This window comes from Haliotis rubra, unplaced genomic scaffold, assembly GCF_003918875.1.
Source record: "Haliotis rubra isolate DU_JTF1 unplaced genomic scaffold, ASM391887v1 Scf642, whole genome shotgun sequence".
In the NCBI taxonomy this organism is placed as follows: domain Eukaryota; kingdom Metazoa; phylum Mollusca; class Gastropoda; order Lepetellida; family Haliotidae; genus Haliotis; species Haliotis rubra.
The window spans coordinates 488766-514235 of NW_025767349.1; the positions used below are offsets into that span (position 1 = coordinate 488766).

The following is a 25470-nucleotide window of genomic DNA, read 5'->3' on the forward strand; positions in this document are numbered from 1 at the left end:
GAATAGGAAAACATCTAGCACTAAACAATGGCATTGCAGCTAGAAACCACCAAGACCTTTTTCACCCTTTGGTTTAAAGATTCAATCTATGTGGAATGAAATCAAAGATTATTTTTATCACTGAAATATGTTGAAATACTAGACGGGTAGCCTGTCACCTCATCTTTTAACAAATTTCAATGATGAAAACATTCTCCACATGTAGATTTATAAAGGATGGAACAAGTTTTTGATTTTTAATCATTGATAAACTTTGTCAAAACAGCAATTTTCATTTTTGCTTTCATCAAAATAATTTCAATTGATCATTTTAACGAATATTGTAATTTTGACCACAAACAGTATTATTTTGTAAAAGATCTGTAAACCAATGAATAAAATAAGGCCAACTGTGTCTAAAATTCTAGGCACAAAGAGCCAGTATAAACAAAACTGCAGTTGTTCAACTGGTATTTAAACACAATGGTAGAAATAAATATCAGGTAAGTTTCAATAGTGAATTATTAGTTGGGACAATCTGTAAATTTGCATTTCAACAACTATTCATTTTGAGGACATATGGGAAAGTTTCTTCAGTAATCTCATTGAACAAAGACCATGTGACAAAACCAGCCATGGTAACATGGAAATTCAATATATGTAAATCAACTAATTCCGATGGTTATTTATTTATCAGATATGTTATTGTCATGCTCGTAGATAAATTTGCAAAAAGTAATTCTTCATAGCATTTTATGTCAACATGGTAACCATGGTAACAGCACTACAAAAATACGTTTAGTGCTGGCAAAACTTCAGAAGTTCTTGGAGAAACATATACTACACAAAAGAAGTTAGGGAACATCCAATTCTTCCTTATTACTATGGCTGGCATAGTGATATGAAAAGAATTGTTTGTTCTTTAACTTGTTTGGAATAATATACATAACTTCATAAATATTCTCTGTGAACACTGTTATTAAACCTTATAGTTTTCTAAGATAATTGATGACATGAATCTTTCTCCGCTGACATTACATATAACCGTAAAGAGAATTACAGGTTGTGAAGCTACTTGTGGTTTTTCATATTTGTTACGAGGGAGGAGTGCAGAGAAAGGGACAGCCAGGTGTGCGAGAAAGGATGGAGACGGCACAGCACAGGCTAATGAATCAATAACTTGGTGGGCACTTGTGCACGTGCTTCTCGCACACCTGGCTGTCCCTTTCTCTGCACTCCTCCCTCGTAACAAATAGTGAGCTGTGTCAAAATTTTAATGATAGTTTCTTAAAGAACTTTTTTGGTGGAGTCCGGAAAATTTTCAAATATAAGAAAGCTGTTGGGTATTAGTAAATGATAAACGTGTACTATTTATATTTATGTGGCAATTTTGTACAATGATAAAATTTGCAATTCATCGGTCCGTTTCTGACTCAAACGGACTGTAGATGGTGTAAGGTTCCTCAAAGTCGAATCTTCTACACTGATTCAATACCTCTCTCTGTCAACATCTTGCAACCCACCCAAATAGCAGGTCAGGTAAAATTCAAATCAGGGTATTAGTTTGAAATTACAGGTACAAGTGAGCTCATCATTCCGAGGAACATGTCTGATTTCTACATCATGAAATCAAACACAAACAGGTACCTCTGAATGAGTGAGTGAGTATGGTTTTACGCCTCCTTTAGCAATATTCCAACAATATCATTTTGGGGGACACCAGAAATGGGCTTCACACATTGTACCCATGTGGGGAATCGAACCCAGGTGTTCAGCATGATGAGCGAACACTTTAACCACTAGGCTACCCCACCACCCCTCTGAATGAAGAAGAATATGCTGTGTCATGGATAGTTCACAGCCTTTCATTTTGGAGCGTTATGTGGGTTTGTGTTTTGTCAGACAGGCTTTTAGACCAAGAAGAAATTGCTTCTGACAAAGGGCAAAAAATATCATTTCAGACAGATCTAACCTGCTCAAAAAGCCATGTGATTTCTTTGGGTGGTCATAGTTGGATCAGGGTTATGTAACCTATGGCTACCTAAATACTAAGAGTGAGTGAGGTGGGTTTAATGCCAGTTTGAACAGTATTCCAGTTATACTACTCACACTTTGCAAAGGATCACAAAAATTCACAACTTTACTAAAACATAGATTTATAATTTGAAATTGTATCCATTTAAAACTGGATAAATAATAATATGGTAACCCCACTTTAGGCAAACAGTCACTTTAATCTAACCTTATGCACTTGAGACATGAGTAACCATAAACATGGTTTTCATGGCACCAATCAACCATTTTGCAAATCATGGAACGAGTCATTGACAAGTACACAACACCTGTCAATAGCAGGTATGGGTTCCACAAGATGAAATGACATACTGAAACCTAGGATCCATGCTTACAATAAACTTAGATATTTAAACCAAATTTGACCTCACATCATAGTTTTCTGTAGAATCCATGATTTGGTCCTTAGCAAAGTGTGACTAGTATATATGGAAGTATGTGAGATCAATGTGGAAGGAAAGCTAGAAGTGATCCATGTCTCAGACATATACCATTCTGGTAAACCCACACCCATGGTACTGGCAAACCTAGAAGCATAATGTTCTTGACATTGGGATTTGAACCCTTAATCATAGGTTCCTGGCACATCCAAGGGATGCAACTCTGCACAGTGAACTACAATGCCTTAGATGACTGTTCCACCTGTGAACCCTGACCCATGGAAGGTTGTCAGGTGTTGACCGAGTGAGGTATTGAATTGAGGGTAAAAGATCTGAGCAAAAGCTACAAAGCAAGCTTAATGTTACATCCATCAAGAGTCTATGTGGAAGCATAAGAGATATTTTGCATTCAGCAATATTTCAGCTATATGGCAGCGGTCTGTAAATAATCGAGACTGGACCAGACAATCCATTGATCAACAACATGAGCATCGTTCTACACAATTGGGATATGATGACATGTGTCAACCAAGTCAGCGAGCCTGACCACCCGATCCCATTGTAGGAGATATAATCACTTTAGCACTGACATTGCTTTGAGGAACAACGCCAGATTTTAATGATGCTGTTTTCTTCATCAGAACACTATCAGTAAAATATGTTGCTTCATCTACCCCAACAATGTTTATGTACAACTAACGCATTGACTACAATGGCAGCATGACTAGCATGGCAGCATGACCATGGCATGCTGACAGCATCTACTCAACCTGATATCCCTGGCATGAAGACGGGGTCCAAAATAGGGGGGCATATACAATGCAATTTGTATCTCCCAAGGATTTATAAGGAAATCCGAACTTAGTGCCCTTGCAGGCAAATTTTTTAAAACGTCACATAATTTTTTAATTTTCATAACTCAGAGACATTTCATCTTGGATTTTAACTCTGAAATAAATATTGATGAACTTGGCAATAATGTCTCTTCTTCAAGACAGGTCCTGTTATTGGTGACACAGAAGTTACCTTGCAAGGCCATAACACTACTTATATACATAACAGCATGAACTGGGAAATGTTCAATCTAACCTGGAAGTTTTTAGTTGACATTTCCTTAGACATGGAGTCAAATATCTGATGAATCTGTCCAGATAAGTCCCTGATCCCTTATCATTTCTTCAGGTTGGGAAAATTTGAATCGGGAAAAACCTTCATGGTCAGTGACATCTGGTTCAGTAGTGAATTATTCAGGAAGAATGAGATCATGTTGAGTTTGCGTTCAGCGATATTCCAGCCACGCTGTAATTAATCTAACCTGAGCCAGGCAAACAAGTGGCTGATATCATGAGCAACACTCCATTAGGTTATGATTGGTTTGTTTGTTGATGCCTAACGCTCCACACAGCAATATTCCAGCTATAAGGCAGCGGTCTGTAAATAATCTGAACCACACAATGCAGTTATCAACAGGATGAGAATCGATTTATGCAAATGGGATACGATGACATGTGTCTACCAAGTCAGCGAGGCTGACCACCCGACCCCGTTAGTCGCCTCTTACGACAAGCATGGGTTGCTGAAGATCAATTCTAACCCGCATTAGGTTTTGAAGACACACAATCAGCATTATCAGGAATGGCTATACCTTATTTAATCAACTCTTTGGATACGATGAACAAGAATGCTGGGGGCCTATACTGCACTAGAAATCTTATTTGGAATCAGAGAATGAAAGGTGAGTTATCTACAGATAAATGTTAACACTGAATAAATGCTAAAGGTAAATATTTATCAAAGTTGTGTTTCAAATATGAGATACTTGAAATATCGATGAGAGTTCTGACAGTGAAATACAGACAAGATGAGAATGGATGGATGAAGAGATGGAGAAAAAGGTGCACCGAGTAACATATCAGAAACGAATTGAAATTCACTGTCTATCATAATTTATGATGAGATTTGATGAAAAGGTGGTGAGGGAATTATAATGATGGGCAATTCCGAGTAAGATCTGGGCAATTTCATTACCTCTTACATTCATGCCATTTAGAAACATGTAAAAATAACATTTAAGAAAAAGTTCTTTTGTGAGAAATAATCGTGTCTGTAATAATATTATCGACAAATTTAGAATTACATTGAAATATCAACTATGTTTGTTATCTTCCCATCACTGCTACTGAAGCAAAAAGCACAGCTACCCCAACCAGAGGACTGACTAACTGAGTGTGGTTTTATGCCACTTTTAGCACTATTCCAGCAATATCATGGCAGGGGGCACCAGAAATGGGCTTCACACATTGTACCCATGTGGGGAATCGAACCCGGGTCTTCAGCGTGACGGGCAAACGCCTTAACCACTAGGCTACCTAATAAACATGAAGAGGTGTATTATACACACATATGTATGTTAACATGCAAACTTTGTCATTGATTTGATGACTGCCTTTTGAAACTTATAACAGTGATCTTCATGATATTATCATTCCCTTGTACCTTCAGTTATTTTTAGATAAAATTCCATGAAACAAGTCCATAACATCAACATCGGCATGTACTTAATCTGTTTATGCTCATCAATAAATATATAAAATTTCGCAGAAAAAACATTTTTACATATTTTCATAACCTGTTTACCTATAATAGTTCAGCGAATTAATCTGTCACTAGTAGACAAGCAATGTGGCTAAGATAAGATCGAGATTCTATCAATCTGAGAGTCTACACATAAAAACTCAATAAACACAGATATATAGCAGGGGATTAGATGAGAATGTGACAGAGGAAGGAGAGACCAATTTTGTATGTTCTGTATGTAAGTCAATGAGAGTTGGGTTTCACACTGCTCTGTACAGTATCTCAGTTCAATTATATCAGATTAAATTATGAAAATAGCCCAAAGTGACTCAGGTCGTAGACGTTAAAACTTTGGCAAAACTCATAACACGGACCATGCCCAAAGGTTCATACTCTGGCTTTGTCCCAGCAGATCATGTAACGGCTAAGGGACACAACTCTGCACAGCTTATTGTGACTCTTAGACCCCACATGCCCAGGTACAGAGTGGACCAACAAGGAATGGCGGACCATGGAGCCACCTGGACTAAGCATTCTACCTCTCCTCTTTGGTTGCCTTGGAGTAGTAAGCTCTCATTCGTATCGCAGAGTAGAAAGAGAAAGACTCATTCAAGTAGTTCGTCTCACTGGTTCGCAAACTGGAAAAGAAAGAAGTAAATATATCAAAAATACATACACCAGTATCATAGCAAGTCAGAGTTGAAACAGGCAACAGCTTTTAAGGAATTGTTACAGAGCTTGGATAAGAGAACCATGTGTCTGTCCACTGGTCTATCCATCCAACCACCTATCCATATCCATCTATCCCTGCCTCCACCCCTCCCTCCATCCACCCACTCATCCATATCCATCCATCTCTCCATCCATACATCCGACCACCCATGCATCCGTCTATCCATCCTTCCTGCATCCATCCTTTCACCCACCCATCCATCCATCCTTTCACCCACCCATCCATCCTTTCACCCACCCATCCATCCTTTCACCCACCCTCCCATGCATCCATCTATCCATCCTTCCTGCATCCATCCTTTCACCCACCCATCCATCCATCCTTTCACCCACCCATCCATCCTTTCACCCACCCATCCATCCTTTCACCAACCCATCCATCCTTTCACCCACCCTCCCATGCATCCATCTATCCATCCTTCCTGCATTTATCCTTTCACCCACCCATCCATCCATCCTTTCACCCACCCATCCTTTCACCCACCCATCCATCCATCCTTTTTCACCCACCCATCCATCCATCCTTTCACCCACCCATCCATCCATCCTTTCACCCACCCATCCATCCAACCTTTCACCCACCCATCCATCCATCCTTTCACCCACCCACCCATCTATCCATCCTTCCTGCATCCATCCTTTCACCCATCCATCCACTCACCCACCATACCGTCTATTGATATAACCATAAGGTTTAGATATGAGAAGTGAAGCAACTGAAACCATAACTTACTAGTAATGGTAGTAAAGCTGTCCTATCTTAGAAGCAATTTCTCCAATCTGCCATCTCTTCAGCCCGTACTTGGAATCAAGTATTTGTCTGAAAACGGAAAATCGTGTAAGAAAGTCCTCTAGTATAGTCAACATTCAGTACTTAACAACAATATCAAGGATATCTCTGTGTGAGTGAGTGTGTGTGTGTGCATGTGTGTGCCTCCTTACATGTATGTCTCCGTGTGAGTGTGTGTCTGTGCTTGCATGCATGTGTGCGCATGTCATTCTACAAATAAACTGGAAATAAATAATTGTTCACTGAACATGACAGGTAGTTTTGTGGAAAAGATCATCATCATTTTGCAGACAACTTTCTTCATGTTTTGAAGCAGTGACAGGTTATTTTCACTTTTGATAAATAGACAATAAAATGTTTCAGTTTAATGTACTGAAACATAACAGTACCAATACACATTCACAGGGATAACTAGCTTAATCAACTGGCTTAATCAGTCTTGGTTATCACATCCAGCACTGATGACAGTAATACCTGTGTTGCTGCTGAAACTTCCAGAGTTTTGTGTACACATCGAATGTGCGGCCAAAGTAGGACTGCCATTGTTTGTGACCATATTGGGGTAAGTCTCTGCAAGAGGACAACATTTCATCAGTAACATGGCAAACATTCTTATTACAGCATGTGGATGGAACATTCAGGGAGTTATCTGGGATCAAAAACATAGTGGGTAACAGAAAACTTGGGAAAATAGTAGTGTAGGCTATTGATATTGAGCATAAAGATCTCAGTGATCAAATTACAGATGAATAAAGGGGAAGTAACTTCGAGCAAATACACCAAAAGCATATTTCACATTAATGGTGAGCCGTGACACAATGATTCATGCATTATTCTGTGGACATTTCTCTATTAAACAAAAAAGGTTGCTTTCCATCTTCATCAATTCCTAAAAACTAATTTGTTTCAGTATATAAAAAATTGTTAATATTTCTTTCAATCTATTATCTTCAATCGTTTTTGCAATCAACCCTAGAAAAGAATATTAAATGTTGGCATTTTCTAAAATCATAATCATTTTCCTAAATAAATTATGCATCTGTGATCCCAAACCAAGTATTCCTGGCAAGTAAGTTGGGAAAAATACTTTTTTAGCACATTGTTTCTTTTATTTTACTTAACACAGTTAAGAATAATTTAGCATTGTTAATGCTGCTATATCAGCCAATGAGAAGATTTATATAAAACAGCTGATATTATTTTAGGACATATACTTCTCATTGTATATTTTTCAGTTGAAAAAATATGACTCTATTTGCCATACTAATGAACCACTAAAAATTTTGTACAGGTTATTGAACGAGTACAAGATTATCAAACCTAGGTCTGTTCCATCCCACATCACCATGACAACCTGTTCAGTTGAAATATCCTGATTCAGTCCCTTGGTATTTACAAACATCAAAATGAATTCATTTGATGTCCCAGGTGATTAACCTGTTAGGTAACCATAGCAACTGTACTTCATATTACATCATGATCATTAAGAGAATCAATACATTCTGGGAACACATCCTCACACATTGGCACCCACAGCACTACTGAAAGAGACACAATTTCACAAAAGGCCAATTTCAAAAGAACTGTTGATCAGTGTGAGCTGTTTTTCACTCTGCATTTTGCAATATTCCAATATATCAATACAGGGGACATCAAGATTTGACTTCACATGTGGAACCCCTTTTGGGAATTGACGCGGTGTGAATAGCAAACTCTTAACCACCTGGCTACCGCACCACCCAAAAGGCTGTCCTGATCAGGCTTCTGTATCAACATGATCAAATCGCTTTTCTTGTATGGGAACATAGATGGGGTTTGAAAAAGAAATCCTCAAGTGTATAAAAAATTTCGATTGCTTTAGTTTTAACCATATACATGCTGTTGGCAGCAGCAGCATCTCTGTGTATGTCATTCTATGCATCCCACATTCAATTTTATACCCTAATTATGGACCAGACAATCTAGTGATTGACATCATGAGCATCGATTACATGCATCAACCAAGTCAGCATGTCTGACCATCAGATCCCTTTAGTCGCTTCTTAGACGATCATTGGTTGCTGAAGACCAGTTCTACCTCCGATGTTCACAAGGCTAAGTTGAACATGGACCAGACAATCTAGTGATTGACATCATCAACATTGATGACATGCATCAACCAAGTCAGCAAGTCTGACCATCAGATCCCTTTAGTCACCTCTTAGACAATCATTGGCTGCTGAAGACCAGAGACCACAGATGTTCACAAGGTGACATTTAACATGGACCAGACAATCCAGTGATTGACATCATGAACATTGATGACATGCATCAACCAAGTCAGCAAGTCTGACTATCAGATCCCTTTAGTCGCCTCTTAGACAATCATTGGCTGCTGAAGACCAGTTCTACCTCCGATGTTCACAAGGTGAAATTGAATATGGACCAGACAATCCAGTGATTGACATCATGAGCATTGATCTTCACAGGTGGTATATGATGACATGTATCAACCAAGTCAACAAGTCGGACTGCCACATGTCTTCAGTTGTGCCTCATGACAAGCAAAGACCAGTTCTACCCCAGATTTTCAGGGTGAAGATATTGAAACTCACAATATAATGTTGATCTAAAATCAGTGACTGACTTTTCCGTCTATATTCAGTGATACAGACAGCCTTCTTGGTGAGTACTCAGTCATGCTGCCTGGCCACATTGTTGAACCAGCCAGCTGGGTGACAACCAACCGCACAACAGATTAATAATTCATAGACTACAGACAAACATGGCTAATATCAAGCATTGATTATTTAACTCCATTAGCTGGGCTGACTCTTCCAGTGGGATAAACACGAATGATCTTATGACAGTTCACTTCTACTTGCAATAAACAGGTCTAGTATTTCACAGCTGTTAATTGTGATAAGAGCAAAATGGTACAGAATTATACATTTGTGAAAATATTAGAGGCCTCTAAATTTCAAAATCTACATTTGCTATAATCAGAATTATAATATAACTTCACTCAAAGATCAGTTTCAACAGACCCTTACCACCGATCTATCGGAAATTTCAAACATAAGCTCTGAGATAAAAAAATTATCCGTAGCTCACCTTCAAATTTGGATGTTTGCAATTATCCCCAACCATAGATCATCTTGATTACATGTATTGCATGCAGAGTGCAAAATTTGCAAAGACATCCCCCCAAGTTATTGTGACAAATGGACTATTTGTTAATGTCACAAAAACAATATTGTTGTTTTTTAGAAAAGGTGGTAGATTAGGAATAAAAGAAGTTTGGTTTTGCAAGGGATAGAGAGAAAGTTGAAGTTGTCTCTCATTTTAAGTACCTTGGTATTGTACTTTCATCAACAGGTAGCTTTTCAGAAGCATTGGCTGAACAAAGTATGAAAGCTCTTGTCTCTTATGTCAGGTTCTTAATAACAAACATATCCAAGTTTCTGATAAGTATCAGTTATTTAAATCTTCTATAGTACCTAGTTCTGAGTTTTGGCTGTGAAGTTTGGGGATTCATAGAAGCGAAAGCAATCAAAGAGTTCATCTCTGATTCCTGATCTTAGGTGTGAAATAAACAACCCCATCTGCATATGTCTATGGAGAGTTGGGTGTATTATTACCATTGTTATTCGAAGATTAATATGAATTGTAAAATACTGGCTGTAGGTAAAATCTTGCAAAGACAGATATATATCTATTATTTACAGATTGTTATTAAAAATCTCAGATGCACAACCTACATTTGAACATTGGGCTCTTTTAGTTAAAAATATTTTTTTTGATTAATACGGAATTGGCCATGTGTGGCTCTCACAATATGTATCGGAATTTATCTAGATTTATATCTGAATTTATCCAAAGAATAACTGATATTCATAAACTGTTGAAATCAAATCTCTTCAGTCTTAGTGAAACTAGAAGTTATCTCTATATTAAGGAGTCTTTGTATTTTGAAAAATATCTAACTGTTGCTAATATTTCTAAATATAGACTTGCACTGTCCCACTTCAGTTTAAGTTCACACATATTTATGATAGAAAGAAGACGATGAAGCAATATGAAACTTCCCCTTGATAGGCAACTTTGTCATTACTGTGATAATGATGTTGAAGACGAATACCATGTTATTAGTATGCCTGCTCTTTGTCAAATACCGTGTACGTTATTTGTCAATCTATAATATATAATTCACCTCCTAGTATGGTTAAGTATGTCCAGTCTATGAATAATCCATGCTCAAATGTTATATAAGTTCATCTAAGTGTATTTACCACATCACGAGTGTATATAAACAAAATGTAACTTCTTGATTCAACTATTATGTGCTTAGGCTATTGAAATATGGCTGTTTCATGGCAGTAAATTATTTGGTGAATCCACCAACCACCCATGATTGTGAATTGTAATATTATGCTTTGTTTTGTTTTGGCCATTGGCCTGTGAATAAAGAATTTAAACTTGAACTTGCTAGGTGTGATAAGAGCACAATGGTACAGAATCATATGTTTGGGAAAATATTAGAGGCCTCTGAGACCTACCTAAAGTCTACATTTTGCCATCATCAGAATTAAAATATAACGGCAATGGAAATATCAAAAATGAGTTCCGAGATAAAAAACAATCCATAGCTCACCTTCAATTTTGGATGTTTGCAACATTATCCACACACACACACACACACCTCACACAAACAGTTATGTGGCTAATTAGCTAACCTGAATGTTTTTGCAATAGTTTCCAATAATAATGAAGTTACACTGTATACTATCCTCATTTTACACTGATAGTCTACATGATCTCTAATCTAATCATCTAATCAATGACATTTGACGCAAACTGTGACATTTGAAGTTATACTGTACATTATCCTCATTTTACACTGATAGTCTACATGATCTATAATCTTTACAGCTCTGGTTCCAAATAGGATGGGGCGGTGGGGTAGCCTAATGGTTAAAGCGTTGGCTCGTCACGCCAGGTTCAAATCCCCACATGGGCACAATGTGTGAAGCCCATTTCTGGTGTCCTCCCCCGTGATGTTGCTGGAATATTGCTAAAAGCAGCGTAAAAAAAAACAACTGTCAGTCAGTCCAAACAGGCAACTTCCTTTAGAAATTACACTTTGAAAATATTTTTACAAAGCTCTTGATCAGTTATTTAAAAGTTTGAAAACTGAACAAAAGAAAATTCTGGAATGTCTGCTAGATCGCCTGATTGTATGGCAGTTGTTCCCATGGGCTCAGGTAAGTCCTCTGTTCACATGTTGTCCTATTACTAAAAACTACATTGACAGAACATGTCGCACAGCCTGTACCTGTCAACCAGAAGGCCTTGTTCACGGATAATTCTGAAGCTGACTATGTTGATGTTCTGCCTAAAGTCTATATACATAACAATATATACAAAACAAGCACCAGTTGAACCTATTATAAAAAGATACAACGTAATATTTGTTTAGATGCAGAAAAGTCTTCCAGATTTGTGTCTAACCTTACATGTCCACAAAATATTGATCTTTGAACACATTCAATACCTTTAAGATATATTGATCATACTAATCAATAATAACTGTGTTATGTATGATATATCAAGCATGATAAGTGGCTCGACATCAAACTGTGGGTAGCAAGTCAAATCAACTACCTCATGCCAAGCCTTGACAATTAACCTCAACATAAGCTTGGAGTCAAGTGAAAAATAAATCAGTCTGTAATCATAAACATGACAAAATAGACTAAAATGATTCCAAAAGACAGTGATCATGGCACTGACAGACAATGTCTGGGTTTCTAACTGAAACGTTTTTCGTACAGCATGCCCATAGAGAAATTTCATGTCTCAAGAGTTGCAGAACATTTTGTATATAATAAGGCTTAATAGTGTTTCTTGTACAATCCCACCAAATCCTAGAGTCCAGAGTTGGTAAAAATTAAGTCATAACTGTTTGGAAGGAAATACAGTACCAATTGCAAAAGAGCCAAAGGCACTAGTTTAGCTAATAAGAAAAGCACATACAAATTTGATGTTTCTGAAGGGGTAGCTCAGAATAGATGGGAACAAAAACATCTGAGTCGATGCCCGTGTCATGGCCAGCAGGGACCTAACCAAAAATAATGTCTCCCTTCCCCTTCTGTCTGGGGGAGAGACATATGGTAACGTTTAAGACATCTTTGGTGTAATGAATAACAGCAAACATGGTACAAGGAATGATCAGATATGTAAACATGAACTGCCTTACAAATTAATTCAGCAAGAAATGGAGAGCAGAAGAAAAAACAACAGTAATTCTGAAATTGAGATCTTGCAAGGATTTTCATGTGTGATATGCAAGAATGTACACTTATTACACAATAGCCCTTTACCATGGAATGAAAAACAAATAGCCAGCAAACATCACTGAATTAACACGATTCAGCTTTTGATCAGACAGGTATATATCTGTAATTTATCTTGCTGAACATATCATAAGACAGAGGGTGAGGGTAACACCATTTTCCGTGTTTTTGACAGCTGCCATTTTCATGTGATTACAATTTCTAAATGCAAAGGAACAAGCTTGTCTGTTTATAAACAATTTTCCTGATAACATGTCTATTGTCTCTACCTCAAAGCTGATTTGAGCCCTGTGGTACACATTAATGCATAAAGCACAAAACTGCACAATGTGACATCAACAATACTATATTATTATGATTTCACTTATTTAGTGCAATCTCACTAATGTATCCAGTACTGAACCAATGTATGAAATAAGCCAAAACCCAGCCAGACATCAGGTGTGGTAACTTCAAAATGTTACCAGCCTGAAATGGATTTAACCAGACAAGATATCAAGATATTGTGAATTCACTCAGATGTATGGAACATCTAAAAAAATTACCAGACTAGCGGACTGGCTAGCTGTACATTTAGACCATCTGTCAGAAATGACACTGACTGAACAGATAACCCATGATAGAAGGTTGTGGCTTAAATAGCCCCAGACAAAAGCATCCTTAGCAAGGTGTAGATTATTTAACATTCATAATAAGAATTGAAATGAAATGGCAGCATTCGATTAATAGATGTTCGACACTCTCAAAAAGATCTGAAATTATTGGAATAAATTGAAAGCTATTTCTAGATTAATCCTCGTATTTGTCCCATTGTTAAGCCTGTTAAGACTTAAGATTACAAAAACGACAGATATGAATATTTTGAAAATAATTTTTATATTAAGTAATATATATATATTAATATCTTAAGTAATAAGTCTGTTTTCACCAGTGAAGAGTGGAGTCATTTTTGTCAAACTGGGAACGTTTTCTTCAGTGATTTGGCTAAGGGCAGTTTTAGTCTTCACATACGAAAGCAATATATTGAATCTAGATCACACAAAAAACCCATGATCACACATGAATCTAAACTCTGACCAACAGGCCCCAGTTTGTATAAGAAGGACTACAATGTGAACCTGTGGTCATTCACTCTCTGATCGTCCTCACGTAAAGTTTAACGCGAAAGAACTGTAAAATATAACGTATTTTTCAAAGATTCATAGTACAAGTTGATTCTGAGATAGCAAGATTACATACGAGGGATTATCATATAACATAACCAGTACAGAAACATAAGACCCTCCTGCTTTCGTTCAGTAAACAAATATTACATTTACCAATACCAATCACCAATGGCATTTACCACCGGCATGTTTATGCAGGAATTACGAATTATTAATGTGTGAAGAAATCGTAATATTACAACACAATCGTTCAAAACTGGAAGATGGAGTAGAATAATAAAATATGCACCTAAGGCCATTAAAGAGCTGTTTCGATTTTTCCAACAGGTGGCAGAATTCGTTGACGACTTTTCTCTCGTTTTCATCCATGGTCGGTACTTCGTCCGCCATATTTGTTTTTGTGGTTGCCATACTCTCTACTCTATTTATGTTATATTTACTTGAGTGGGATTTTTTACCATTGCCAAAAGTATAGTTTCCGAATAAAAATAATTATTTGCGAAATTGTCAATAATTAACAATAGGTTTGTCGTGATTATTAATTAGAGACTACAGGTGAATACGCATGTCTAGTGTGACCGGAAGCATGTGCGGATTGTGGTGAAATCAACGGAGATCAACAACATTGCAAGGTTTAGAGTTCATCGCTTCTTTTCACTGATTTACTTCATAACAGTTCGGGATCACCGTTCAGTGTAAGTACTACATGTATGCTCGAACAAAATAAAAGACTAGAATGCAGTTAATCTGGCTCTAAGCCGGCGAAGCCCGCTGGCGGAGCAGTTATCGCACTATAGCGCGCCGACTGTCTCGTTATATCGCTGCCTGCCTCAAGAAGTGCTCACTGGCATGTCTTTTGAATCAAACAACCTTTTAAGATACTTAGGGGAGCTGTGACGATAACTTGTTTATTAACGGCGTGAGAACCTACACCAAACATCCAATTCACTCGGCAATTGTAATATTGGAAGTTGTTTATCCATATCATTCTTGTCCATCTTTAGTACTTCCAAGTGCCTCTCAAATACGTCATTCCTAAATTTTACTATTCTTGGGTTTGTGGAATGATGTTAATTTTGAACTCTGTAAAACATCCATTTACAGTTGTACGACAGACAATTCAAGCACCTCAAAATGGATAATCTTCCCCCATCTGTGGCCACTGAGGCTGTTCTGGTGAAGAGCTCCCCCATGCCAGATGGCACCCCCACTGTCAAGGGATATGATTTCAATGAAGGCATCAACTACCACAAGCTGATGGAATCCTACAGGAGAAGTGGTTTCCAGGCAACTAATTTTGGCAAGGCAGTGGAAGAAATAAATAGAATGGTAAGATTGGCACCAACAATGAACAGTGCTATGGAGGGACTATGCTCCAAGCTATGGCGCGCCCATTTCCAAATGGTTAACTGTTACCCTATCAGCTAATAACAGGGTGATAATGCATCTGTTTTACACATGGCCCCAATCATAATGTATCTTAAGATTTCTGGTCCTTGTCCTCAAGACAGATTTTGCTGAAATTAACACACAAAAAACAACCTCCTATATCGTCTGAGAAGAGTCTGCATTTAACTTATGTTTTCATGCTTTTAAAGTAAAACTTTAAGGGTTCCTAGGTCATATGTCATAATCTTGAGGTTTCAATGTTTAGATATCTGAACATCAACTCAATTACCCCTGCACATCGAACAACACACAAATTATAAACGCAACATTCCAATTCAACTTAGTATGTAACATGAGTTCTGATTGGTCAATGCTATAAATTTCAGACCATATAATCAGCATATACGGTCGCATTTTGAAAACCGATTCACCCAAACCTTTGAATGTATCCCTACACCATTGGGGTATAGCTGTTTTTCAGGGCATTGTCATTTGCAGAAGCCCTCGGTCAGTTACCTCCCCTATCCTGCTAAAATGGATGGAATTTGTGTTAAAAAAGACAAAACAACTTATTCACCTCAGGCTGTTGACCCAACACTCTTACATCATGAAACAAGATTTGTGACGTCATTATGGAGCATGACGTCACCTGTTCTGACGTCATTTGACAACAGATCAGAACTGTGCATCCCCCTTTCTCAAAAAGCTGTATCCGCCACTGTATTCCGAGACTAGGCATGAGTCTACTCATCCCACATTTGTTACATCCTTCACTGACTACAGAGTTTATGGTAACTGTGGTGCAGTGTATACAGACTGACTGTTGGGTAGTCTAGTGGTTAAAGCGTTTGCTGGTCACGCCAAAGACCTGGGTTCGATTCCCAATGTACAATGTATGAAGCTCTTTTCTGGTGTCCCCTGTCGTGATATTGCTGGAATATTTCTAAAAGTGGCATAAAACTAAACTCACTCACTCACAGATTGACTGTAAGCTGCAGCCGATGTCGCCTGAAGATCAATACCACACTAACCTCAACCCCTGTGGAAGAGAGAGGTCAAACTGCACAATCTTCCTCAGTTACACATCCAACCTCGTCTCCTCTGGTGTCCGAGAAGTGATCCGCTATCTCGTGCAACACAACATGGTGAGTTCCTAGCGTACCGTCACTTCAGCAAGGATCCATTTACTTCATAAAGAGGCCTGATCAGACATTGAGAAGAGGGATTTGTTTTAGAAATTTTATACCACACGCAAATTATTTGCAGATTCGAAAAAATTCGTTAGATTTGTTTATTTAAATTTGAATTTAAGTGGTACATTGAAAAGAGCCACAGACAGTATGTCCAGTATTTATAGAACCTAAGGTCATCAATTCTTGCTGGCCCAGAACCAGAAGGTCGATAGTGCGAGCAAGATTTGAGTTGTTTTGTATGTTGCTGAGTGTGGCGTTAAATGACAAACAAATGCATTCTTGGTACTGTCAACCTTGTGGTTCAGGTCCAATGGTATCCTATCTATAGTTCTCATCCCATGCTAAGTCTAATAAATACTACATTAGTCTAGTAAAGGTTCTAAATGAAAGAAAGCACAAAGATCTGCTGAAAATGATGTCAAGTAACGAGTTAGTGCTGGTAGATACAAGTTTACAGCACTAAGTGATTCAGTTGACCCTGAGTGCTAACTATTGACCTTGACCATAGGTTGATGTGGTGGTGACAACAGCAGGAGGGATAGAGGAAGACTTCATCAAGTGTATGGCCCCCACATTCCTTGGCGACTTCGCGCTGAGCGGTAGAGACCTGAGGGACAAAGGCATCAACCGTATCGGCAATCTGCTGGTGCCAAATGAGAACTACTGCTTCTTCGAGGACTGGGTCATGCCCATCCTTGACAAGATGGTGGCAGAACAGAAAGAAGAAGTGAGTTTCTGAGAATACAGTGTTACGATGTTTCTATTAATTGCTTCAAAATTCCCTTATTGATCAAAGTTTGGCAATATTTCCAGTATTCTGTGTTCATGCTTTTTCATTAAATTTCAACATGAAAGACTTTTGTTGTTTAGTTTAACAGTTCAGTGTTTATGTTGTTTCTTTCTGTTGTTGTTTAATGCCACACTCAGCAATATTCCAGCTGGTGGCGGTTTGAAAATAATTACGTCTGGACCAGACAAACCAGTGATCGATCAATCGATCTACACAATTGGGATACGATGACATGTGTCACCCAAGTGAGCGAGCCTGACCACCCGATCCCTTAGTTGCCTATAACGACCAGCCTGGTTGCTGAACACCAATTCTAACCCTGATCTTCACGAGTGACAATGCATGTTGCTTTAAGAGCTCAGTGTTTATAGTGATTCCTGTTTGACTGTTGTAGGGAATCATATGGAGTCCTTCCAAGATGATCGCACGTTTGGGGAAGGAGATCAACAACACTGACTCAATCTACTACTGGGCCTACAAGGTCAGTGAAATGTTCCAGCCATACACTTTGTCCATACACCACACTTACTGAACTTGGCTATCCTCGATAATCTCCAGGTTATACGTTCTGAAAAAATCTCCACAAGTACCCTGGATGCATCTACTGCTCAGCTCGATAAATGTATTACCTCCCTTTGCTGGCTTTTTATCCAATCAGGTGCCTACGCTGGGAAGTTGAGCGTACCAATCACAAGGCTTCTATCATAACTCACTTTCTAAGCTATTAAATCTGGCAACACAATCTGGCAATTGTTACCCTGAAAGAGGTAGAAGGAGTTCTTGCATATATTTTTACGGTTTCAGACCTGTCAATTGGTCTGTATGATTTTTTGCCTTTATCTGAGTTGAACAGTGAGCAAACCTTCGCGGCAGTGGCCGCCATCTTTGTTAACACTGGCAAGCTTGATTGTAACAGCTTATCTGATTGGCTACTGTGAGGAGGCTGAGCCAGCAAAGGGCCGTGGATGCATCCAGGGTACTAGTGGAGATTTATTGGAACGTATACCCTGGAGACTATTGAGGATCTGAACTTGGCATAGTCTTGTGTTTGTTATTTAACACACTGCAATTTTCAAGTGATACAAAAGCAGTGAATAATCTCTTTCACATCAGATAATCCAGAAAGAGTTATCAAGAGTATTGATCTATGCTGTTTGGAACCGTGACATGTGTCCGCCTAGTCAACGAGTCTGATCACCCAATCTCAATCTCCATGGGGTTCTTGTTGACAAGGGCTGATGGCATCTGTTTTGAATGATTGTTTTCTGCATTAGCAAAAACTTGCAAGAGTATCTTCTCTGGTGTTTCTTGACTTCTATATTTTTGTTAAATATCTTTATCAGGCATGTTCGCGATCTATAGCCTGTTAATAAATTGTATTGTCATCCATAGTTAAATTTAATTACTAGTTTTAAGTTTATATCTGTGATAATCTAGTTGCTTTACTGTCCATCGTTGACAGGTTTTTTATAATTTACCTTTACTTATTATAAATCTACAACTTGATTTTGATATGGCTGAAATACTGCCGATGTGACTTAAATCTTAACTCACTCACTTTAGCAGGCACCCTTATAAAACTACCTGATGAGACATGAGGACAGTCACTGTCTTGACTCTTTAAAGGACTCAAGTGCTTTAAGTTTGAAATTGAATTTTAGGTATGTTCTGATGGTGTTTTTCCTGTTACTGTAACTCGTGTTTCCATCTGTCTAGAACAACATTCCAGTCTTCTGTCCAGCGCTGACCGACGGCTCTCTGGGGGACATGATCTACTTCCACTCCTTCAAGAACCCTGGGCTTGTCCTGGACCTTGTTGAAGGTAGGGCAACATCTAATATCACTTTATTAAGTGTCTATTAGCTCTCCAGACTGGTTAACTCACTTAGCAAGGTGGAAGCATGGTTGAATTATCACATCACATAGCCAGTGCTGTTAGCTCACCTTACCTTGGTGGAAGGTGAGTGAGTGAGTGGGTTTAGTTTTACACCGCTTTTGTCAATATTCCAGCAATATCATGGTTGGGAACACCAGACATGGGCTTTACACATTGTATCAATGTGGGGAATCGAACCCGGGCCCTCGGCATGATGAGGCTAGCCCACCGCCCCTAGGTGGATGGGAGGGTTCCACATAACCATCACTTCATTAAGTAGCAGTAGTGTCTGTTAGTTTATCTTAGCATGGTGGGAGGCAGGGATACTTTGAAACATCACGTTGTATAGCCAGAGCTGTTAGCTCACCTTACCTTCGTGGAAGGACGAGTTCACATAACCATCACATCATTAAGTAGCGCATCCTAGCATGGTGGGAGGTAAGAATACTTGGAATTATCACATCATATTGCCAAGGCTGTTAGCTCACCTTACCTTGGAGGAAGGGAGGAATACTTGGAAAATTCACATAATTAAGTAGCAATATCAATTGTTAGCTCACCATAGCATGATGGATAGATACTCTCCCTGGATTGCATCATCATTATGTAGTCATAGCAGCCGTTAGCTCACCATAGCATGATGGATGGATACTGTCCCTGGATTGCATCATCATTATGTAGTCAAAGCAGCCGTTAGCTCACCTTACCATGATGGATGGATACTCTCCCTGGATTGCATCATCATTATGTAGTCATAGCAGCCGTTAGCTCACCTTACCATGATGCAATCTTGTCTCCATGGATGATGGAAGGTAACACTCTAGGAACTTTTTCATCATCAGTTAGCTCAAATTTCCGTTGGTTTCTGTAAGTGGGGATTAATGACGCTGTGTGTTTCAGACATTCGACGGGTCAACAGCCAGGCGGTGTACTCTGTCAACACTGGCATGATCATCCTTGGTGGAGGCGTCGTCAAACACCACACCGCCAACGCCAACCTCATGGTGAGAGCTATACTAACAGCAGATTTGCACCACATTTTGACTATAACCTCTTTTCCACTCTTCAGAATGCAGATACGAAGCTTGAAAAATAAAAAAATGATGAAACTTTAAAATTATGATATATGTTAGCTCAGTAGCGAGGTTTCTGTTCATTTGACAACACCTGTGTACGTAGATGTAACTAGGTAAGGTGTTCTCCTCTCAAGACTTATGGTTATGGGAACCAGGTAAATAGCCCACAAGAAGTCCTAATGGATGAGGTTTGTATGTTCTATTGAGTGTATGATCTATTGTATGTTCCTATTCTTCATAATGAAATTTCATTTGACCTCATAATCAACATTTGACCAGAATGCTTGAGATATTTCTGTAATGATTTCAGCGTAATGGTGCTGATTTCTCTGTGTACCTCAACACAGCATCTGAGTTCGATGGAAGTGATTCTGGAGCCAGCCCTGATGAGGCTATATCGTGGGGCAAGATCAGGAAGACAGCCAACCCTGTCAAGGTGAGGTTAACTACTTCAGTACATAGGTAGCTTGTTGTTTAACGCCGCACTCAGCAATATTCCAGCTATATGGTGGTGGTCTGTAAATTAGCAAATCTGGACCAGACAATCCAGTGATCAACAGCATGAGCATTCATCTATGCAATTGGGATGCAATGACGTGCCAACCAAGTAAGAGAGCCTGACCACCTGATCCTGTTAGTCAACATTGTACGACAAGCATTGGTAGTGGTCCCACTGAGAGTGATATAGAATAATGTTGTTTATTCCCCAGGTGTGTGATGAGTTGAGTGTAGTGGTCCCACTGAGAGTGATATAGAATAATGTTGTTTATTCCCCAGGTGTGTGGTGAGGCAAGTGTAGTGGTCCCACTGAGAGTGATATAGAATAATGTTGTTTATTCCCCAGGTGTGTGATGAGTTGAGTGTAGTGGTCCCACTGAGAGTGATATAGAATAGTTGTTTATTCCCCAGGTGTGTGGTGAGGCAAGTGTAGTGGTCCCACTGAGTGATATAGAATAATGTTGTTTATTCCCCAGGTGTGTGGTGAGGCAAGTGTAGTGGTCCCACTGAGAGTGATATAGAATAATGTTGTTTATTCCCCAGGTGTGTGATGAGTTGAGTGTAGTGGTCCCACTGAGAGTGATATAGAATAGTTGTTTATTCCCAGGTGTGTGTGGTGAGGCAAGTGTAGTGGTCCCACTGAGTGATATAGAATAATGTTGTTTATTCCCAGGTGTGTGGTGAGGCAAGTGTAGTGGTCCCACTGAGAGTGATATAGAATAATGTTGTTTATTCCCCAGGTGTGTGATGAGTTGAGTGTAGTGGTCCCACTGAGAGTGATATAGAATAGTTGTTTATTCCCCAGGTGTGTGGTGAGGCAAGTGTAGTGGTCCCACTGAGAGTGATATAGAATAATGTTGTTTATTCCCCAGGTGTGTGGCGAGGCAAGTGTAGTGGTCCCACTGAGAGTGATATAGAATAGTTGTTTATTCCCCAGGTGTGTGGTGAGGCAAGTGTAGTGGTCCCACAGAGAGTGATATAGAATAACGTTGTTTATTCCCCAGGTGTGTGGTGAGGCCAGTCTTGTGTTCCCATTGATGGTGGCTGAAACATTTGCAAGAAGGGAAAAGCAATATGAAGAATTCTACAAGAATCGACCATGACGTGTAGATTTCAGGCAACCCACATCCTGCTTGTTGCCATGGTTACATTGCCATCTGAGACTTGGCATGATGGGCTTGGATGTATGTACCACTGCTGATCCATAATTGCCATGGTTATCTCACCATATCTGCATGATGGGCAGGATCTATGTGGCACAGCTAAACTGAGGTTTTGTTTCCATGGTTATACATCTCTGAGACCCTCTTTAATGGGCCTAGATATATCAAGCACCACTAATCCACTGTGACCATAGTTACATCACCATCTCTCAGGCCCTGCATGATGGGCCTGTATCTGTTGAAGCACTACTGAACTAATGCTTGTTACCATGGTTACATCACCATCTGTCAGACACAGCATGAAAAGGCCTGGATCTATGAAGCACAACTAAACTAGTACTTGTTACCATGGTTACATCACCATCTCTCAGACTTTGCAGGAAGGGCCTGGATATATGAAGCACGACTAAACTAATGCTTGTTACCATGGTTACATCACCATCTCACAGACCTTGCAGGAAGGGCCTGGATCCATGAAGCAGGATTAAAGTAATGCTTGTTACCATGGTTACATCACCATCTCAGACCCTGCATGAAGGGCCTGGATCTATGAAGCAGTACTGAACTAATGCTTGTTACCATGGTTACATCACCATCTCTCAGACTTTGAATGGATGTGACATATCCAAATGATATCATGTTTGATGCTGGGAAAGGTTGATATCAACACCTGATACTGACCGTGTCTTGACTGTGATATACTGTAGGTTAAAGAACCACTAAACTTTGTTTTTGTTACTCTTTTAACCATTACATATGAAGATTTGTGGTTAGTCTTATGCGGAACACCAAATTTATTCTTTAAAAACTTGTGGTTAATTAATACCGGCGATTAAAAGTGGCCAAAAAGTAAGCCTGCTTCCTCTCGCCCGCCATGCGAAACCACAGACAGGTTACGTAACTCTGTCGCCAGAGCACTGCAGTGGCGTCATATGAGGAGCGATTTTCAGTTAGTTGTATAGAAAGTGTGTATGCGCTCATCATTTGATGATTTCTCGACATGAACGACGACATGCGAATCGTTGCTTTGTCGTCAATTGCTCCTAGGGGTCGGGTGATGGTGTCACCATGCACAGATTTCCACAGGACCCCGCAGTTTGTGCTAAATGGGTTATGTTTGTGAGTCTTGGCGGCGTTGTGGAAGCCTGAAGCGATATCTTACTTGTGTTCAGATCGGCTTCACGGAAGTTAAAGAATCAAAACTACTTACTAGTTATAGTAAAATATGTATATGATTGATGACCATAAAGATTTTCCATAACACAACTTGTAACATAGCGATTTCTTCCTCGGAAGTGAGGTTGTGGTCGAAGTAACAATAATATTGTAAGTAGTATTATATTGACACCCACCTAAGCTGCTTCCAGAGAAATTGTTATGTTATCGGCTATGTCATGCAAAATCCTATTGGCCATCAATAAAATACATATTTTACTACCAGTAGAAAGTAGTTTTGATTTTGTAACTTCGGTGAAAACAAACCTAAATAGCATTTATCCACAGACTGGCGGATGTTCCCGACAGAGTAGCCGCCATTTTGAAAATCGTAAAGTCTGTTAGAATTAATGAGATTATAGTTTGTTTTCATCAAGTTAGAAAATCAAAACTACTTTCTACTAAATAGTTAAATATGTATTGGAATCATAACCAAAAGGATTTTGCATGACACAACTTATAACATAGCGATTTCTTCCACGGAGGCGAGGTGGAAGTCGAAGTCACAATACTCTTAGCGATAAATTTCTTGCTACATTCACATGGTTAATGTCCACTCACCAGTATGTAGATACTAGTCAGTAATGCGTCTTTATATTTGGTCTTATAATCCTAATTAGTTTATTATCATACTTTTATGCATTTTGAAACTAAATAAAAGCTGGCGATCTGCTGATACTTATAGTGAATTTATAACAGAACTGTAATATCTAGACATTTTATAGTTTGCCAATGTGAATCATAATTCGCACACACACCTAGTGTATGTTGTCTGTCTCATTACACTTCACTGGGTGAAAACAATGATTCTGTTGAATGCTACGACAAATGAATAAAAACAAAATGCAAATATTAAAATTAAAACAGATTAAAGTTATAGGAACAATATCAGGCCATTACCTTGTTTGAGGAATGTATCCATCAATATCCACAAAACTGTTCCAAATGATGTGTCTTTTAACAGTTTAATATATCTGAAAAAGTGATAAATCTTTTCAGGTATTGGTGTATAGTCTCATTGGTCACCCAAGATAGCACACCTGGCAACTAATTGCATAATGTCCGCCTTTCATTAAAAACAGTAATTTAGTTAGCCAATAATGGGCAATCAATCAATGTATTGCGGTTAATCCTTTGAAAGAAGGGCGTTGTTTTTACATGAACACCGACACGGCAGAGTGTATTCAGTATAGATTAGTAAATCTACATACATAAACACTACCTTTTGACAAATCCGGCTGTGTAAGATAAAAGTAATTAATCAATCAGCGTGTTATCGGTTAATCCTTTGATCGATGTTTATAATGTTGAATATTTACTCCAGACACAAGAAATGCCAAATGGGAACCTTTGCCGGGTAATCTAAGTGTGTTACCACTAATTATACCTGTTATAAATTCATTAACTGACCATCAAGTGAATGATGACAAATAACATGTGTAGGTTTATACCACCTAACACGGGTTACAACAAGGGAGTATTAATTGCTGTATTGCATGTGAAAACTTATGGGCCGACACTGTTTTGAGAATACAAACAGATTTTTACATGACATGATTAAATATCGAGGTAAAAAAAAACACAGAAATGGGATCAATTTGGATCAGTCATTATACAAATAGGGCCTAACGACACCAATCAATTGTGACAGAAGCGTCTATGAAAACAAGTTGTAACTTCGGAAACTAGGCAAAGCAGGAGACAAAATTAAATGCCAGTAGATTGTGAGAACATATAGCTTTCATTTTCCACAACAATTGTCGCGATTTCAGGTTTATACAAGCCTGTAAACAAGATAATTTACCCCCTAAAATGTAGATGAATTCTGCATCGGCCCTCAAAGCTATTCCTCATATGGCGTCACAGAGGTTTCATTTATCGGCAGCTCTGATTGGTTGAAATTTAGTTCGCGGGTGAGAATTGTGCACTGTTGTCAAAAGGTCGATTTAAGTCAATTAAAGGTCGAAATGAGTAGTTTTAATGGCGGGGTTTCATTTATAGCGATGCCAGTTAGTGATTTATGTATTTTTACCCCTAGGGTTTATGTGACCTTTAAAAATGTATTTTCCAAATTTTAAGGTGGGGTATCCTAGTCAATTATAGCGTTGCTCGTCACGCCGAAGACCCGGGGTCGATTCCCAACATGGGTTTGATGAAGTGTGAACCCCAGCTGTGGCCAACAAGTAGGTAAGGTTGACTCACTATCCTTGTGGGGAATTGTACAGGTTCTCATGTCAG

General features: G+C 38.8%; 2 protein-coding genes across 4 annotated transcripts in view; one reads left to right on the forward strand and one right to left on the reverse strand.

Moving 5' to 3' along the window:
* LOC124256901 (protein SCAI-like) overlaps positions 1-14443 on the reverse strand; it is a 43396-nt gene extending 28953 nt beyond the window's left edge. For 2 of the 3 annotated variants that reach the window (XM_046690872.1, XM_046690871.1), the window contains exons 1-4: positions 14322-14427; positions 7006-7101; positions 6475-6561; positions 5549-5647 (exon numbers count right to left, since the gene is read on the reverse strand). In XM_046690872.1, the coding sequence (XP_046546828.1) occupies positions 5549-5647; positions 6475-6561; positions 7006-7101; positions 14322-14422 (383 nt within the window). In that variant the 5' untranslated portion in view covers positions 14423-14427. Of the gene's footprint in view, positions 1-5548; positions 5648-6474; positions 6562-7005; positions 7102-14321 lie in introns of all 3 variants that reach the window. The other variant, XM_046690873.1, reaches the window with a different exon arrangement.
* Positions 14444-14606: 163 nt separating this feature from the next.
* Positions 14607-22146, forward strand: LOC124256903 (deoxyhypusine synthase-like). Its single transcript, XM_046690875.1, has 9 exons — positions 14607-14727; positions 15137-15361; positions 16402-16566; positions 17123-17341; positions 17799-17885; positions 19121-19226; positions 20181-20284; positions 20667-20792; positions 21859-22146. Exons 2-9 carry the CDS (start codon positions 15167-15169, stop codon positions 21955-21957), a joined length of 1101 nt encoding a protein of 366 aa, XP_046546831.1. The 5' UTR covers positions 14607-14727; positions 15137-15166; the 3' UTR covers positions 21958-22146.
* The last annotated feature ends 3324 nt before the right edge of the window (positions 22147-25470 follow it).